General features: G+C 46.1%; 1 protein-coding gene across 1 annotated transcript; it reads right to left on the bottom strand.

Annotated features, from left to right (window-relative positions):
* Positions 1–8,121: 8,121 nt before the first annotated feature.
* Positions 8,122–9,036, bottom strand: LOC119357371 (cytochrome P450 84A1-like). The gene is made up of 2 exons (XM_037624358.1): positions 8,941–9,036; positions 8,122–8,751 (listed from the first exon to the last, which is right to left on the bottom strand). The coding sequence occupies exons 1-2, from the start codon at positions 9,034–9,036 to the stop codon at positions 8,122–8,124; spliced, it is 726 nt and encodes a 241-aa protein (XP_037480255.1).
* Between the last annotated feature and the right edge of the window lie 7,846 nt (positions 9,037–16,882).

Genomic DNA, 16,882 nt, shown 5'->3' with positions numbered 1-16,882 from the left:
GGGGGCTTGGATTTCCAAATAGGCTTGTAACAGTCGAAGCGAACGTTGCCCAGAAAGAACATGCGGTATGCACTTTGGACAGAGAACTGCTGATTTTTCGTCAGGAGCCATCCCGGCGTGTCTCTCGCCTCAGGATTTAATACAGTGGTGTGTGCAATATCCCAGACCATGAGGTACTGAGCAATGGCAGGGAGGGAGAGCCCACTAGCAATGTCATGTACCCAAGCCTCCCCGGTCAGCGCCTCCTTGACAGATCTCCCCCAGTCCTTGATAAAGGAGTAGAGTTGCGGTGTTGTTTGAGCAATTGAGCAGCCGGTATCCAACCACTTATCAGTCCAGAACTTGGCTACCTCTCCTGATCCAAGCGTGATGCGGCAGGCTGCATTGAAGATTGCATGGACCTCCTTCTCCGTAGTATCAGGCAGGCCATGCCACGGCCGCTCCTCTGCACTCCAACGTAACCAAGGCCATCTGCAGCGCAGCGCGAACCCAAACCATTAGATATTCAAAACACCCAAACATCTGAACTCTCGCGGCATGCACACCCTGCTCCAAGGCATATGGCAATGGCCACCACTAGTCTCCTCCTCCCCCTTCCAAATAAATCCACGGCAGCGACGGTTGATAGTTTTGATAGCCCAGGTCGGCAGTGGGAGCGCTGCCATGATGTGCGTGGGCAGTGCCATGAGGACCGAAGAGGTGAGCGTGAGCCGGCCTGCAACTGCCAACATCTTCGGTTTCCAGCCCTTCATCTTGTTCGAGAGCTTATCAACCAAGGGCACCAACTCGTGCTGCTTGAGCCTGTATATCGATAGAGGTATACCGAGATATAAGATAGGAAAGGCCTGTTGCCTGCACTGGAAGTGTTTAGCTACCTCTGCAGCCTGCACCTCATCACATCGTATGCAAGTGATGGTGCTCTTGTGCATATTGATCCGAAGCCCCGACGCCTCCCCAAAGAGCTGCATAAGGGTTGATATAAGCAGGAGATCGTTACGCTCTGGCTTGAAGAACAGAACCGCGTCATCGGCAAAAACAGATGCACGAGGCACCCCTCTGTCGCAACCAAGATCAGAGAGAAGATGGCACTGCCTTGCCCATTCCAACATGCCGTGAAGGGCATCCATAGCCAGAATGAATAAGGCCGGGGAAACGGGGTCGCCCTGGCGGACGCCTTGGCCGATGGCGAAGGGGGGGCCAAGCTCTCCGTTGATAAGGACGGAGGTGGAGGCAGTGGATAGCAGCCCGCAAATCCAGGAACGCCACCTCCGACCGAATCCCCAAGCAGACAGCACCTCCAAAAGAAATTCCCAAGATAGAGTATCAAAGGCCTTGGATATGTCAATTTTCATTAGCACCGAGGAGCAGCGCTGTCTGTGCAGCCACCTAGCTTTGTTCCTCACAAACTTGAAGTTCTCGTGGATATTGCGGCTAGTCACAAAAGCACTCTGAGCTTTTGAAATCAGATTGGCAGAAGCGGAGCCAGACGGGTAGCGAGGACCTTAGCAAATTTCTTGGCTACCCCGTGTATCAGGTTGATGGGTCTAAAGTCACCGATCTCCAGTGAGTTGGCTTTCTTGGGCAGGAGGGTGAGTATCGAGGTGTTAAGACCTCCAAAGGAGTAGAAGCGGCCGTCGTGCAGAGCCTTCATTACCGCCATCAGATCCGTGGCTATGACATCCCAGCATGATTTGAAGAAGAGCCCTGAAAAACCGTCCGGCCCTGGTGCCCTGTCAGGGGGCATGTCCATGACCACACGCTTCACCTCATCGATCGTGAACTCCGATTCAAGCCTGTCGGCCATCTCTGGTGACAGCATCCTCAAGCCCAATTCTTCCAGGCGCAGGCAAGCTCTCCTAAGGTTCTGATCCGGTGCGCCCATCAGCCTGCAAAAGAACTCGCTGGCCATACTCAATTTGTCTTCCATGGCAGTAGCTGTTCTATCCCCATGTTTGAGATACGGTATGAGGTGTTTCCGACGTCGCCCATTGGCCTTCATATGAAAGTATCTGGAGTTGGCATCCCCTTCCCGAAGATCCTAAACCCTGGCTCTCTGCCGCAGCCGCACCCGCTCGAGGGATGCAAACGCCAGGCACTTCCCCCTGAGAAAGGCACGCAGCTTCTTTTCCTCACTGGAAAGAGGACGTCTTTCTTGCCCGCTGTCAAGGCGTAAGATCACCTCGCTAGCCACCTGGAACTGAAGCGTTAGTTGGCTCATGCTCCTTTGACCCCAGCTGCGTAGGGCTTTTGCAGTTCTGTGAAGTTTAGTGTTGAGGATTTTCATGGGGTCACTCCTCGGAACCTCTGGAGCCCAAGCGTCTTTCACCACATCCAAAAAGCCAGGCAGCTTGCACCAATAATTCTCAAAGCGAAACCAAAAAGCCCTTGGTCATATGGACGAACAAGTGAGCAGCAGAGGGGTGTGATCTGAGATACTGGAGCTAAGCGGAAGCAAATCACTGATGGGGTACAAGTCCTCCCATGCATTGTTGAAGAGCACATGGTCCAGCCTTGCCAAGATGACGTTCTCCTGTTGATTGCACCAAGAGAAGCGACGCCCAATCAGAGGCATGTCATGGAGCCCCAACCTGTTGATCGTGTGCCGAAGCTTATTCATCAGCCTCCTGTTCACTCTCCCAGTACTGCGCTCCTCTGGGTTGCACACAATGTTGAAATCTCCATTCAGGATCCACGGCAAGCTCACGCGGTCTCCAAACTGCACAATTGCCTTAAGGAATCTTGCTTTGTCTGTGTCTTCCTGCGGCCCATACACCGAAGAAACCAACCACTCTTTGCCCTCTGCTAGAGAAAGAACTTGTGCCGATATCATGAACTCCTCTTTCTGGATGTTAGTCACCCGCAGTATATCAGACTTCCAAGCCAACAATATGCCACCACGTGTTCCTTCAGCCGGCAGTAAATCAAAACCATCGAAGGCAGGCCCTAGAGTTTCCCGAACCACAGTGTCATTCACCAGTGCCAACTTGGACTCTTGAAAACAAACTAGGGATACATTGAGAGATTGCACGAAAAGCCTAACTGCGTTCCTCCGAGCAGGGTTATTGAGCCCCCTTACATTCCATACCATGACATCTAAAGACATACTCATGATGATAAAAGCAGAACCACCGATAAAGTAACCAATACTCGTGTTCGACGAGTAAGATAACAGTTGGTTGTTCCGGCATGGTGAACTCAGCGACTAGGAGACCCATCTATGATCTATCGGCGGAGATGGCGGAGAGGATAGATGCCATCATTGAGTCCAGGTTTTCAGAGGTTCCAGTCTCCGTGTATAGATAGCGAGAGCAACACGATGTAAGTTTGAAGGATTGGCGTGTGTGTTTTGGTCATGCATGCCTAGTTGTGTGTACTGAACTACTGGTATCATAATTCACTTACTAGATATTTCCATGTGGAGCGCTGGTAGACGATCAAGTAGGTTTCTATTTATTTAGATCGAAAAACACCAATACAGAAGGAAACAGCCACATATTTTTGTCCAGTTTTGAAAGTTCGGGATTGTAAATTAGACAGTTTTGTAGTTCAGGGTTGTATTTTAGACTTTGGGTTGTAATATTAACTTATCTCTATACATTTCATCCTTGTAAACTTGCATCTTTTTTTAGATTATTTTGAAATCAAAAAGTTCGAATTTTGCTTGTTTAAAAATTCCGTGGGCCATGAAGCCGGTCACTAGAACGCCGGTCTCATCGACTAGGAGATTATATCATGTTTGTCTTTTCGCAGAAAATCTTTACTTTCAAGTAGAGAGCTGGAAATATTCTTTGTTCTGTCTCCAGTGGTCATAGCAATTATTAGCCAATCCTTGTGCAATGTCAGAGGCATGGTTTGTTACTAGATTAATTTGGTGCAATTGTTGTTGATTTTACCAACAGTTGAAAACAACTGGAGTAGTCTACTTGAACACCGCTTCAACTTTTCTGTAAATTGTTAGCGGTACTACTCCCTCGTTCAATAATAACTGGCGTGGTTTTAGTTCAAATTATTTTCAAGAACAGTCTTATATTAATTTACAGTGGTACTCCATCTGTAACTTTTTATAAGACATTTTTAGAGTCCATGATGAGAGTGTCAAAGAATATCTTAAGTTACAAAGGGAGTAGGAATATTTAACAAAGCATGATACTCCCTTTGTTTCATAATGTAGTGCGTATATTTATGGGACGGGCTACGCGTCTGCTGGCTGATTTATCTAAAAGATCGGCCCGGTCGCTAGCCACTAGATTTGCGTCATCAAGCAGTGACGGGCATCCTAACTTTTGCAACATAGATTATGTTGCAGAACTTTTTGCAACTGAGATCATGTTGCGGAAACGTCTGTAGAATTTTTTTGGAATAGAGTTTATGCTGCAGAATATTTTTTTCAACAAGATCATGTTGCGGAAACATCTGTAGAAGTTTTTACCAGAAAGATTATATTGCAGAAATTTTTGCAACAAAGATCATGTTGCGAAAACTTCTATAGATTTTTTCTGTAGATTGTTTTTGCAACAGAGGTCATAGTGTAGATTGTTTTTGCAACAAAAAGAATATTGCAGAAGATGAACGAAGAAAAAAGAAAATGAATGGCACTCAGTCGTTGGCGAATATGATAAGAAGGAACAGCGGTTGGCCCCACATGTGAAGCCTGGTTTGCACCTCAGGCAGCGGACGAGGCGCTGTAAATCGGCCAGCTGATGAAAATCTTTTCCGATAGTTTATGTGAAAAGTCAAACTTTAATAACTTTGATCAGATTATTAGGGGCAATGCTATGCGTCCGTCGGGTGATAAACCGATAAGATCAGTCGTCTCGGCAACCATCGAATGTCACCCGAAACAACCATCCGATCTACCGTCCCAGCCAACTGGGGGCCTTTGCTACAGCTAGCTTGTTGCGTGCATGGCTTTGCAACAAGGACCTTGTTGCAAAGGTCCACTGGAACAGCACCACTGCCCCGCCATGGCCCGAGTGCCTCGGCCATGGAGCGTCGCCGGCTCCCGGAGTTGTCGTGCCTCCTCCGAACCAGGACCCCAAGCAGCTGCCTCTACTCCAGCACGACAACGACGAGCTCTCATGCCAGGCACTCCTCTGGCGATTTGTGCAACCAAAGCTATGTTTCTGAAACACGTGACGTGTTGTAATGCTTGCCCTCATATGCTCTAACGCGGGGCGCTCATTATGCGCTTTCTGCAACCGGGGCTATGTTTATAAAACAATACCCCTATTGATGAAGAGAAAATATTCATCGTCGAACCATTTTTCTTCTTTCTGAAACAAGACCTCTGTTGCAGAAACTTTCTAAAACTAGACCCTGTTACCGAAAGAAAAACTTCACCACCAAACATTTTTTTCTTTCTGAAACAAGATCTCCGTTGCAAAAAGCTTCTGAAACAAGAACCTTGTTGCACAAAAAAACTAGCTGCATGGGAATTGTCTGCAGTGCGAGCTCTCAATCAAAATCAATCAGACAGCTACGCACGCGGCGGATGTTGTGCGTGCATCAGCCGGCTGAAGGTTAGATTTTGTATTTGTATTTCAGCTTTGAGGCACCAGTTACACTATCTTGCCACCAAGAACGGATTTGACACGTTGTGTGCATTTATAATGGAAGTAACTGATGTGTAGTCTAGAAGTTTTGGTAGTTACTGCCGTCAGGCTCTGGTTTTGATCCCACATACAAGGAGCTGATGGAACACCTAGAGGCCCAAGTAAGGGAGAATGGTGCGAGGTCTCGCACTCTGATTGATCATTTCATACTCACCATTGACGACAAGGAAGTCATATGCTACACACATCGACATTGCTTCGTTCTTAGCTAGCTACAAGAATATTATCTGAACCGTACTTGCTATATTTGTTGGACTGTATACTTGTGCAGACATGAGATTGGTTTGGATATTTGATACGTCATATCTTTTGATTTGTTAAATTGAAAAGAACACTGAAGTATAACAAAATGACGGCCAGTTACTGCATCCGATAATCGCTTGAGCATGTGTGACAATGGACGACGTGTTGAAGCAATTCTTCTTCCGTCCATCTATGGCGTACAACATTGGAACGATGAAGCGCCACAAGATGCAAATCTTTACCTAATAATAAAGCAAATTAGGTTTCTTTCGTCCGTCATGGCATTTGTTAGAAAAGTCTCTGTCTTTTCTTGAAATCAACCCGCCGTCCGGATTTAAGTCACACCCGAACCGTTATTTTACATTTTTCGAAAACCCCCCTGATGTTTTAGGTAATTCATCCGCGGATCATATTTAAGTTAAACAAATGTTTTTAAAATCATCCATATCTTTTAAACCGTAACTCCGATTTGAACATGTTATATATGAAATTTGATTGAAAAATATGTAGAATATGAATATGAGATTATTTTTACTTGTTAAGTATTTTAAAATATATTTGAGTCAAACCAAATGATTTTCTAAATTATCTGTATCTTTTAAACCGTAACTTCGATTTTAATATATTATATATTAAATTTTGTTAGAAAAATGTCTGGAATCTAAATAAGATGTTAATTTTACCTGTTAAATATTTTTAAAATATTGTTATGGAAGCAAACTTATAATTTATAGCACAAGATCCATTTTTTTCATACCGGTGGCGATCCGGATTGCAAATAAACATCCCACTATAACCATATATGGAAAACAAAACATCGATAACGACACATGCATACCTCTGAAAAATGTCACAGGGGAAAACAACATATTTCTCATCGCGAGAGTGAGAGAAAGTGAGAGAGAGAGAGGGAGAGAGAGACGCCTTAGGATTAACCATATTTAACACACGTTTTTTGTTGTTTTGTCTGAACACCGAGGCCATGCCGGCGAGGGTGAGAAGGAGGATAAGCGGCAACACAAATATGATGCCTCGCAAAAATAAAGGAGATTGACCTATTGTGGTCTTGAGTGATGGTTGTTGAGTTAAGAGCGTGTGTTATGTTTTTTCTTCCATTGCAACGCACGGGCTCTTTTGCTAGTAGAATATAACGTAAACATAGTGTGGAACAAGACCGGAATAGCCCTTCACTGAAAGCCAACGGCCAACTGATTGGCCGAAGGAAGCTCCTTGTGCTCTACATCGGGTATGGTGACAAGTGGGAGAAGAACAAGTGTGTGATGCACGAGTACCACCTCGGCACCATCGAGAAGGAGGAGTGAGAGCATGATCTACTACCAGACGGAGGATTCAAAGATAATAATGTTGCTATCAAGGAAGAAGCACTATCCCTAAGTGGAAACGGCCTCCTTTAAAACTTGGATACTTACGTAATATGGAATCAGTCCTCATAGTCCAAGATGATGTATATATCTGGGATGTTGCTAGAATGATGTATATGGGTGAGAGTAGGGTGGAACCCGGAATCGTGCTGCTGGCAACTTTGCCAAAATGTTGCAGTAGGTTAGCGTTTGGTAGGCTGCCGTTTGTTACTTTGTTCTTATGTAAAAATACATGCTACCTTCACAATCCATGTAGTTTCTGCAAACGTAGGCAGAAAAATAATATATACAATGTATATCCGAAACCAAAGCGACATCCTTGGAGGTACAATGCTTTACAAAGGACGCGCCTAGCTCTGGATTCCTTCTGCGGCAAATATTGAAAGCTAAAGCACCGCGCCCCACGGAGAGCACCGGCCGACACAGAAGGTGTATGGATTGGCACCGAAAGGAAGCACCACCCTCACCAACCGAAATCCCTTCCCGCGTACGACAAGAGGATCTGAACTTTTCGCGCCCAAATACCCCCGCATGCTGCCTGACCGCTGATACAATCATTGGTACTAGTTTTCATAGGGACCATTACAAAGATCATGTTCTCGGAGTACACATCACCGCCGTCTTCCATGGTAGAGAAGGCCGGATCCGGCAACATATGGGTGAGACCCCACAGCGTCCAAGAACCGGGTGGACGGAGAGAAAGAGGGCAAACCGGAGGCATCTGAGTAATAAGTAGTTGATCATTAAAAAAATAGAAAAGAGAAGGAAGGTCATGTCCCCCACTCGTGACAGTAGTAGCTTTCAGATAAAGTTTCATATGGTTGCCCTCACTTGGAGGCTGCATTTGGGTTTTGCTTCATGCGCACAACAGGTCATATATAGTATTACAAAGGACATCTGAGGCAGGGTGTGGGCACCGCGCAGAGCCGTGTGGCGCGCGACACGGTCGAACCGATCGTGTCGCCCATGTCAAGCTGCATTGGATTCATGTCATCGGGTAGCTTCCAGTTAAACCCGTGCACGAGCTGTGCTACGGCAAACTCCACCCCATGCTGGCTGAGCCCTTGCCCCGGGCATGAGCGTGTTCCAGAACCAAATGACAAGAACTCATAGCAACCGCCCTTGAGATCTAGCCCGAGGGCATCCCCGTTGAGCATGAACCTGGATGGCCGGAAAGTGTCAGGGTCCTTCCATGCCTCGCCGTCTCGGTTGATTGCCCACGTGTTGATGAATACGCGAGAGGCCCTGGGCACCGAGTATCCACCAAGGACACAATCTTTGGTGGTCCCGCGGAGGATAACCGGGATCGGCGGGTGCATCCGAAGCGTCTCCTTGATGACACAGTTAAGGAAGGGGAGCTTGGGAAGATCCGATTCGTCGACCATCCGCTCAAACCCCACAATGTTTGCGAGCTCCCGATGCAGCTGCAGAAGGATGTTAGGGCAATGAATCATCTCTGTCATTGCCCACTCAATGGTGAAGTCGACATTATCCGGCCTGCCAAACAACATGTCCTGCGTTCAACGTCCACATATTTTGTAATCAAGTGCAACTTCATTGACTTAAAATTGCTAAATCCAAAAGAGAGAAGTTTTACAACTACTAGAGAGAAATATATACGGCAAGATTAAAATTTGTAATAACATTAGATTCTTGGGGCAAGTGTGTGTCATATCGTAGAGTACTGCTGTTACCGTACTTACCATGATCAAGGCATTGACGTTGTCGCGGGTGAGGCGCAGGTCCTTGGCGCTGGCTTGGTCGGCATCACCGAGGAACGCGAGTAGGTCGTCTACCATGTCAGTGTCGGCTTTGCAAAGGATCTTGTAGGCACTCCATGCCAATCTTTGCAAAGCACACTATTGACAATACTGCCTTCAGAGTCGAAGAAGCAGCAGCTTAATAAGGTGTTAATCCGTGAGGCTGCCCTATCATATTAGGGGTTTGGGATAGTCTTACTTATCTACTAGTTGTTGGAGCGCCACCTGGTGGCTCCTCTTGAGGCGTTATTGAGCGCACTAATCTAGCTTCCGTAGTTGTTAAGCCGCTGACAGTGTAGACAAGCGACAATGGTTAAAGATATATCACAACTTTACCGATAGCTGCAAACAATAGCACTAATCAAACATTTTTTTGGTATTTTTTAAACCACATTCATACACCTCTTATCAAGAGACCAACACATTATTCATTGCCAAACCAGAAAGTGTCATTCATGTACATCAGGAAAGAACATTAATAACTAAGATAGCACCCACATTAAGATCAGTCAACTGATAATCTAAAAACTCGGGGTATGAGTTTGGCGGTTGCCAAGCCACTTTCCTGAACACAAGAAAAGCTAACATACATTATCATCACGTCAAGCTGATTTGTTAACTCCATAATTAGACATACCTAGCAACAAGCAAGAGGAGCGCACCGTCAATTCATTTATGGCAGGTTGTGCATGTGAAGAATAATTTACCCAAACCTAAAAACCGGTGCATAAAACCTACAATTAGTTAGATAAAGTGGAAATGGAAACAACATTTTTCAAAAGGAAAATCATCTCAATTTCTAATAAATCTTCGTTATTCAGAAAATAAATATATACAATGTATATATACCTACTTGAGCAAATGCAATACACTCGATTTGTGGTGCTTTGAAATGGACTGGTATGCTCAGAAGAAACTTGGTAGCTAACAATTAGTAAAATTGCCGAGACTGGAGATAGATGCAACAGAGCAAGACTTATATAGGTGGGAGTAACAAACAAACATAGCTAATGCAGATACAAAATAACTCCGTCCATTCCAAGATGACTTATGGTACGTAGAAATTACACATTGTTCAAACAGATACAAAATAATGAAAGCAGAACATGAGGTGATGATTGCAGAACTTAACCGGGTTTACTCTGGGAATGAGGAGAGCAACACAGAGATCTCTTCTGAATAAGTGAATCTAAGATGTCATACATTACACTACATTATGTAATAACTCACACTACCAGATGGTAGTCTCCAACGAATTAAAATTTTTGTGCCATACAAGAGGCCTTGTAGACAAAGCATATATATTGTTGAAAGCAAAGCATGGGGTAACATATTACTACCCAGCAGTCATCACGCTCAGGCACATGATTGAGAAAATCAATAAACTGTGGGGTGACTCATACCTTGATGAAGCCAATGTCCTTGGCGATGCTGCGGAAGCAATCCCTGCAGCACACCCGTACTTCCGGATCAGGCCATGCGAGTTGCCGCAGACACGGGATACTCATTCATCAGATCCCATCCATGGAAATTTGACAGTATATCAGAAGAACAATAATACAAAGTAGGGCAGGGGATCCAGAGGAGGGCGAGGGAGATGGGCATACCTGGCCATGGCAGATCCCACAGTGGCTGAAGGCACTGGTAGAAAAAGGGCCTGTTGTCCTGGTTCGTAAGGGCCTTTGTCCCGGTTCCTGAACCGGGACTAAAGGGTCGGTACTAATGCCCTGCCCCTTTAGTCCCGGTTCAATCCAGAACCGGGACTGATGGGCCTCCACGTGGCCTGTGCGCGGAGCCCAGGCAGGAGACCCTTTAGTCCCGGTTGGTGGCACCAACCGGGACCAATAGGCATCCACGCGTCAGCATTTTTGTGGCTGGGGTTTTTGTTTTTTTTTGAAGGGGGGTTTGGGGGTTTTGGGGGTTTTGGGGGGTTAATTTAGGTGTTTCATATATTGTGTTAGGTAGCTATAATTAATAGAGAGAAGTGTCCTCTCTTATGTCCGTACTTGGTCGACGCTACGTACTATACATACGTATAGATAGGACTAGACACGCTAGCTAGCTATTAAGCAAACGAAGGAAACAGAAGATCGTCATGAACATATATGCATACAGAGAGAAGTGATATCGACCATCTCTCCTTCTCCGAGAGATTGGTCGAACAACAAGTTCTCGTATATCTATCCGACACTACCGGCTACATATATACAATAATTATCTCTTACAAATATAATCATACAGACTCATGGTCCACATAGTACTCTCGTCTTGAGCGCTCACGTGGTCAAGAAAGAATGCCGCCAATTCCTCTTGAATTGCTCGCATGCGAGCTGGTGCTAGGAGTTCATCCCGCTTCCGAAACATCTAATTTGAAGAAGGGGGTCAATACATATATATATGATGAATGAAACTCAACACAAATGATGGTAATAAAATAAAATTGTGAATGTTGTTATTTACGTACTTCATATTGTTCGTCAGTGTAGCCCTGCTCACAGGTCATGTGGCGGATGGACTCGCAAACATAGTATCCACAGAAATCATTCCCTTTTTCCTACCACAACCACTTTACAAGAAATAAAGGTCAATCAAATTGATAAGCAAGAATGCCAAATCAATAGGAGATGCGCGGAACATGCTACTATAGTACTTACTTTCGGGTGTCTAAATTGCAGCTTCTTCGGGAGTCCTGGAGCTTTTTTGGAGAATTTTTTCCAAACCCTGCCAGACAAAGAAAACAATTACTTGATATATCAGGAAATGAACAAAGTTGTCGATATGGTGGATAATGATCGATTTAACTTACTTCTCGAGCATTTGAGTCATGTCCGCATAGTCCTGGGGATCTTTTCGTTTTGAGTCTAAGACAATTACTAGTCCCTGCTCAAGCTTAATCTCTAGGAGAATATAGTGGTAACTGCACACACATGCATAACTCATCAATTACATTACTATAACCTTGACTAATATATATATATAAGGGAAACCGAATACGCACAAGACAGTAACACTCACTTGAAGTTGTAAGGAAAGAGTATTATATCTTTGTTTTCATTTATTACCAACGATCATAGCAAGTTGGCCTCGGTATCTGCGGCATGAAATTTAACCTAAGTTGCATCTATGAGATATGTGTTAATGAACCCAATATCACCGACTTGTCTTTTCTTCAATTCGGCGATCTTCAATCTGCATAATATAGTGAGGATGATTATAAATACATGCAATGAAAGATCTGAGCTATATAGAGAGACTTAATGACAGAAGTAGTACTACTTACAGACAGTAGCAGGTGACCGTTGTTTTATCGAGGACCAATTGATTGAAAAACTGAAAGAACTGCTCAAATGGAATAGGCAACAGTTCAATTCCAACGAGGTCGTGCTCCTTTTTAACTTTCACATACAAAGTACTCCTCCCCCCAGAGTCTCTGCAGATTTTCAAGTACCAATCATGCAATCTTCGCATCATCGTTGATAGAGATCTTTCATCTTTGACGAGAGGCTTCCCGTACTCATATCTTTGTATCTGCACCTCCATGGGTTCATAATGTACATCGTCGGGCAGGTAATCGGCAAGATTGCTATAACCGGGCACCATCCTCGGATCATTAGCGACTTTGTCGCTAGGCACCTTGAGCGAGGGGCACGATTGCTTCGCTTGTTCGCCGAGCTGGGCAATTTGTTTCCCAGCTCGTCGTTCTTTCAGCCTTTGATCACTGACAGTACTTCCCGACCGCTCCGCTTCAGCAAATTCCTTTCCAATAATGCGCTCATAGTTTCCTTTCGGCGGAGACTTGGGTGGTTTTGTCAGGGCAGCCGGAGTGCGCTTCGATTTCACCGGATCTACCTTCTCCTCCGGAGGTGGATGTCTCTTTGCTTTCAACCCTTGAAACCAGTCATCCACTTCGGTTCGCGTGATCTTCGCGTTCTCCTCCGGGGTCCTCTCGTATGGTAACTTCTCTGGAGTCTTCAGAGAAGGACCGAATCTGTATGTCCTCCCGCCTCTGGCTGTACTGCTAGACGCCGGCCGAGCAGATGGAGCGGCTGTCTTCTTTACTTGCTTACGAGGCGGAGGAGAAGGACTACGACGCGCCGGAGCAGCCGGAGCGGCGGCATGTCTCTTCCGCCCTTGCTGACGAGGCGGAGAAGGAGGAGGCTGGCAGCTCGGGCGCGTCGGTGCAGGCGGAGAAGGAGGCAGAGTGCTGCCACGCGCCGGAGAAGGAGCCGGTCGAGTGCCCTGATCGTCACTCACCGGAGGAGGAGGCGGTGGAGGAGGCGGAGTGCCCTGACTCGCCGGAGGAGGAGGTGGTGGAGGAGGCGGAGTGCCCTGACTTGCCGGAGGAGGAGGAGGAGGCGGAGGCATCCAGTTCGAAAGGTTGATGAGCTCCCTCCGCCATAGGCATGGAGTCTTCAGAGCAGACCCTAGCCTAGTCTCCCCTTCACCGGTAGGGTGGTCAAGCTGGAGGTCCTCAAATCCCTCCGTTATTTCATCCACCATCACCCTAGCATATCCTTCTGGAATCAACCGACAGTGAAAAGTTGCGCCGGGTTCAGTAGGATAAACAGAGCCAACAGCCGCCTTGACCTTCAAATTCATCCATTGCGTCATAAGGTGGCAATTTTGAGACTCCGTGATAGCATCCACGGGATAGCTGGCAGGAGCCGTCAAGGCATGCTCTGGCTGAAGCAGCTCGGTGGAAGCCACGCTGCTTCTCCACTGAGATGGCGGGGTAGCTTCGGGGGAAGCTTCGGCAGTACGTTTGCTGCGATTTACTTCTCGTTCCTCTATCGCTTGTACCCTTGCTTGCAGCGCCTGCATTTGGGTCTACTGTAATTTTTTCCTCCTCTCCTGGGATTTGTAACCGCCTGTGTCCGGAAACCCAACCTTCCACGGAATGGAGCCTGGCGTGCCTCGTGTCCGTCCAGGGTGCTTAGGATTCCCGAGGGACATTGTGAGCTCGTCGTTCTCTCTATCTGGAAAGAACATCCCTTGCTGCGCTGCTTCGATATACTGCTGAAGCTTCCTGACTGGTATGTCCATTTGATCGTTCGTCCAAATGCACTTCCCTTTTACAGGGTCCAAGGTTCCGCTAGCCCCGAAGAACCAAGTCCGGCAACGGTCTGGCCAGTTAATTGTCTCTGGTTCGATCCCTTTATCAACCAGATCATTCTCAGTCTTGGCCCACTTAGGCCGGGCTACGAGGTAGCCACCTGACCCCGTGCGATGGTGATGCTTCTTCTTCGCAGCATTTTGCTTGTTTGTTGCCGATATCTTCTTATTCTTTTCCGATGTCTTGTGGGCCACAAATGCGGGCTAGTGATCTCTGATCTTCTCATATCTGCCCTTGAATTCTGGTGTCTCTTTATTTTCGACAAACTTATTCAGCTCTTTCTTCCACCTCCTGAATAGTTCTGCCATCCTCTTAAGAGCAAAATACTTGATTAATTTCTCTTTAACTGGCTTCTCCGGATCATCCTCTTGCGATAGGATGAAATTTGACTTCAGCTCAGTCCAAAGATCTTTTTTCTGCATATCATTGACATAAGACACCTCAGGGTCTTCTGTAGCCGGCTTTAACCATTGTTGGATGCTGATTGGAATCTTGTCCCTAACCAAAACCCCGCACTGAGCAACAAATGCGCTCTTTGTCCGGAGGGGTTCAATCGGTTGGCCGTCGGGCGCGATTGCTATGATCTCAAACTTTTCATCCGAGCTCAACTTTTTCTTCGGGCCTCGTCTCTTTACCGAAGTTGTGCTCGATCCGGAGGGCTAGAAAAAAGAACAAAGACTTAATTAATATGTGTACATACCAAAACAATTAATGCATCAATTAGCTAGTCAACAGAAGCTTAACTAATATATATAACTGGCCGGACTCGGTTCGGTCACCCGAGACGTCATCATGGTCTCCTTCTTGCACTGGCATTGGGTCACCGGAGCCGTCCTCACGGTCTCCTTCTTGCACCGGCATTAGGTCACCGGAGCCATCATAATCATAGCCAGCTGCTTCTAGACCATCGGTGTCGTTGAGAAACAACGAGCAGACGGCATCACTTCCTCGTGCGATTATGTCCCCCAACAACTCTTCTTGTACTTCGTCTCGGGCGGTGTCCATAGTTTCTACAAATATTTACAACATGGCAATTATTATTCAAACATGACAGATGGATATATTAGTGGCAAACGTAGAACTAATATTAATTAGTGGCCTCGACGCTGCTTCTCTAGGGTTTGGGTTGGCCTCGACAACGCTTCAAGGATAAAAAAAGAAGAGGAAGAAGAAAAAAAAGAGGAGAAGAAAGAATAGACGAGTAAGAACTCCTCTATTCTTTCTTATCCTCTTTTTTTCTTCTTCTTCCTCTTTTTTTTATTCGGAACGAGGGTCGTCGAGGGTCACCGAGCGGTAGAGGAAACCCTAAATAGCAAGTATCGTGGGTGTGAGATACATGTGGCCATCGGTGTCGGACACTACATCCACGTCCCACAAGTGACGTGGGCGTCGAAGCCCGCGCCACTTGTGGGACGTGGATGTAGTGTCCGACACCGACGGTACATGTATCTCACACCGACGATACTTTCTATTTAGGGTTTCTCCTCTACTGCTTAGCGACCCTCGACGACCCTCGTTCCCGATAAAATAAAGAGGAAGAAGAAGAAAAAAAGAGAAGAAGAGGAAGAAGAAGAAAAAAAAAGAGAAGAAGAAAGAATGGAGGAGAAGAACTCCTCTATTCTTTCTTCTCCTCTCTTTTTTTCTTCTTCCTCTTCTTTTTTTATCCTCTTCTTGCTCTCATGTTCGACGACCCTCGACCCCTCGGCGACCTTAGACCCCCTCTCGACCCCCTCATGTCGAAGTTATCGGGTAGGGGGTATATCAACAACTACATACCCGATACATACATACATACATACATATCACATGCATCCATACATATATGAACAAAATTAATATCTACTAATTAACAACCTAAATAAAAAACTAATACATATAGGAAGAAGAAAAAAAATAGGAGAAGAAAGAATAGAGGAGATCCTTTTCTATAGGAAGAAGAAGAAAAAAAAGAGAAGAGGAAGAAGAAGAAAAAAAAAGAGAAGAAGAAAGAATGGAGGAGAAGAACTCCTCTATTCTTTCTTCTCCTCTTTTTTTTTCTTCTTCCTCTTCTTTTTTTTATCCTTTTCTTCCTCTCATGTTCGACGACCCCCTCTCGACCCCCTCTCGACTGTCGACCCCCTCTCGACCCTCATATATAAAACATTTTCTTCCTTCTATTCCTTCTTCCTAAATATATAAAAGTTTTTTTAAAATGAAACTAACCTAAAATGTACTAAATCAGATAACATATATAGATAAAAAATTTCTAATTAAAAATTTAACTTTTGCATATATGTATTTTTAAAACATCATTACAATTGAAAAAATACATACATACATACAAAAACATGTAAAAATACATACATACATATATGAACATACATCAAAAAATACGTATATCTAAAAAATACATACATACACATATATATGAAAATCTAAAAACATGTAAAAAATAGCATGTATAATAAAAAAATGCACGGCGGCGGTGGGGGCGGCAGACGTACGGTGCTCACAGAGGCGGCGACGTTCGGGGCAGGGGACGGCGGCACGGCGACGGCGACGGGGCAGGGGCGGCGCGCGTCGGGGCAGGTTACGGCGGCGCGCGGCGACGGTGTCGGGCGAGGGCGCGGGCGACGGCGTCGGGCGAGGGCGCGGCCGGCGGCCGGCGAGGGCGCGGGCGACGGCGTCGGGCGAGGGCGCGGCCGGCGGCCGGCGAGGGCGCGGGCGACGGCGACTCGGGGCGTGGGCAACGGCGACGGCTGGGGCGGCGGGCGGCGTTGGGGCAGCCTGGCG

The sequence above is a fragment of the Triticum dicoccoides genome, chromosome 2A (assembly GCF_002162155.2).
Source record: "Triticum dicoccoides isolate Atlit2015 ecotype Zavitan chromosome 2A, WEW_v2.0, whole genome shotgun sequence".
NCBI classification, from domain to species: domain Eukaryota; kingdom Viridiplantae; phylum Streptophyta; class Magnoliopsida; order Poales; family Poaceae; genus Triticum; species Triticum dicoccoides.
Note: the sequence above shows the minus strand (reverse complement) of the source record. Positions and strands in the feature narration are given on the sequence as shown.

Bases quoted from the DNA above. Each gene is read 5' to 3' on its own strand.
- LOC119357371 (XM_037624358.1), bottom strand. From the start codon at position 9,036: ATGGTAGACGACCTACTCGCGTTCCTCGGTGATGCCGACCAAGCCAGC. The intron at 8,752-8,940 runs GTAAGTACGGTA...CGTTGAACGCAG, and splicing joins ACGTCAATGCCTTGATCATG to GACATGTTGTTTGGCAGGCC.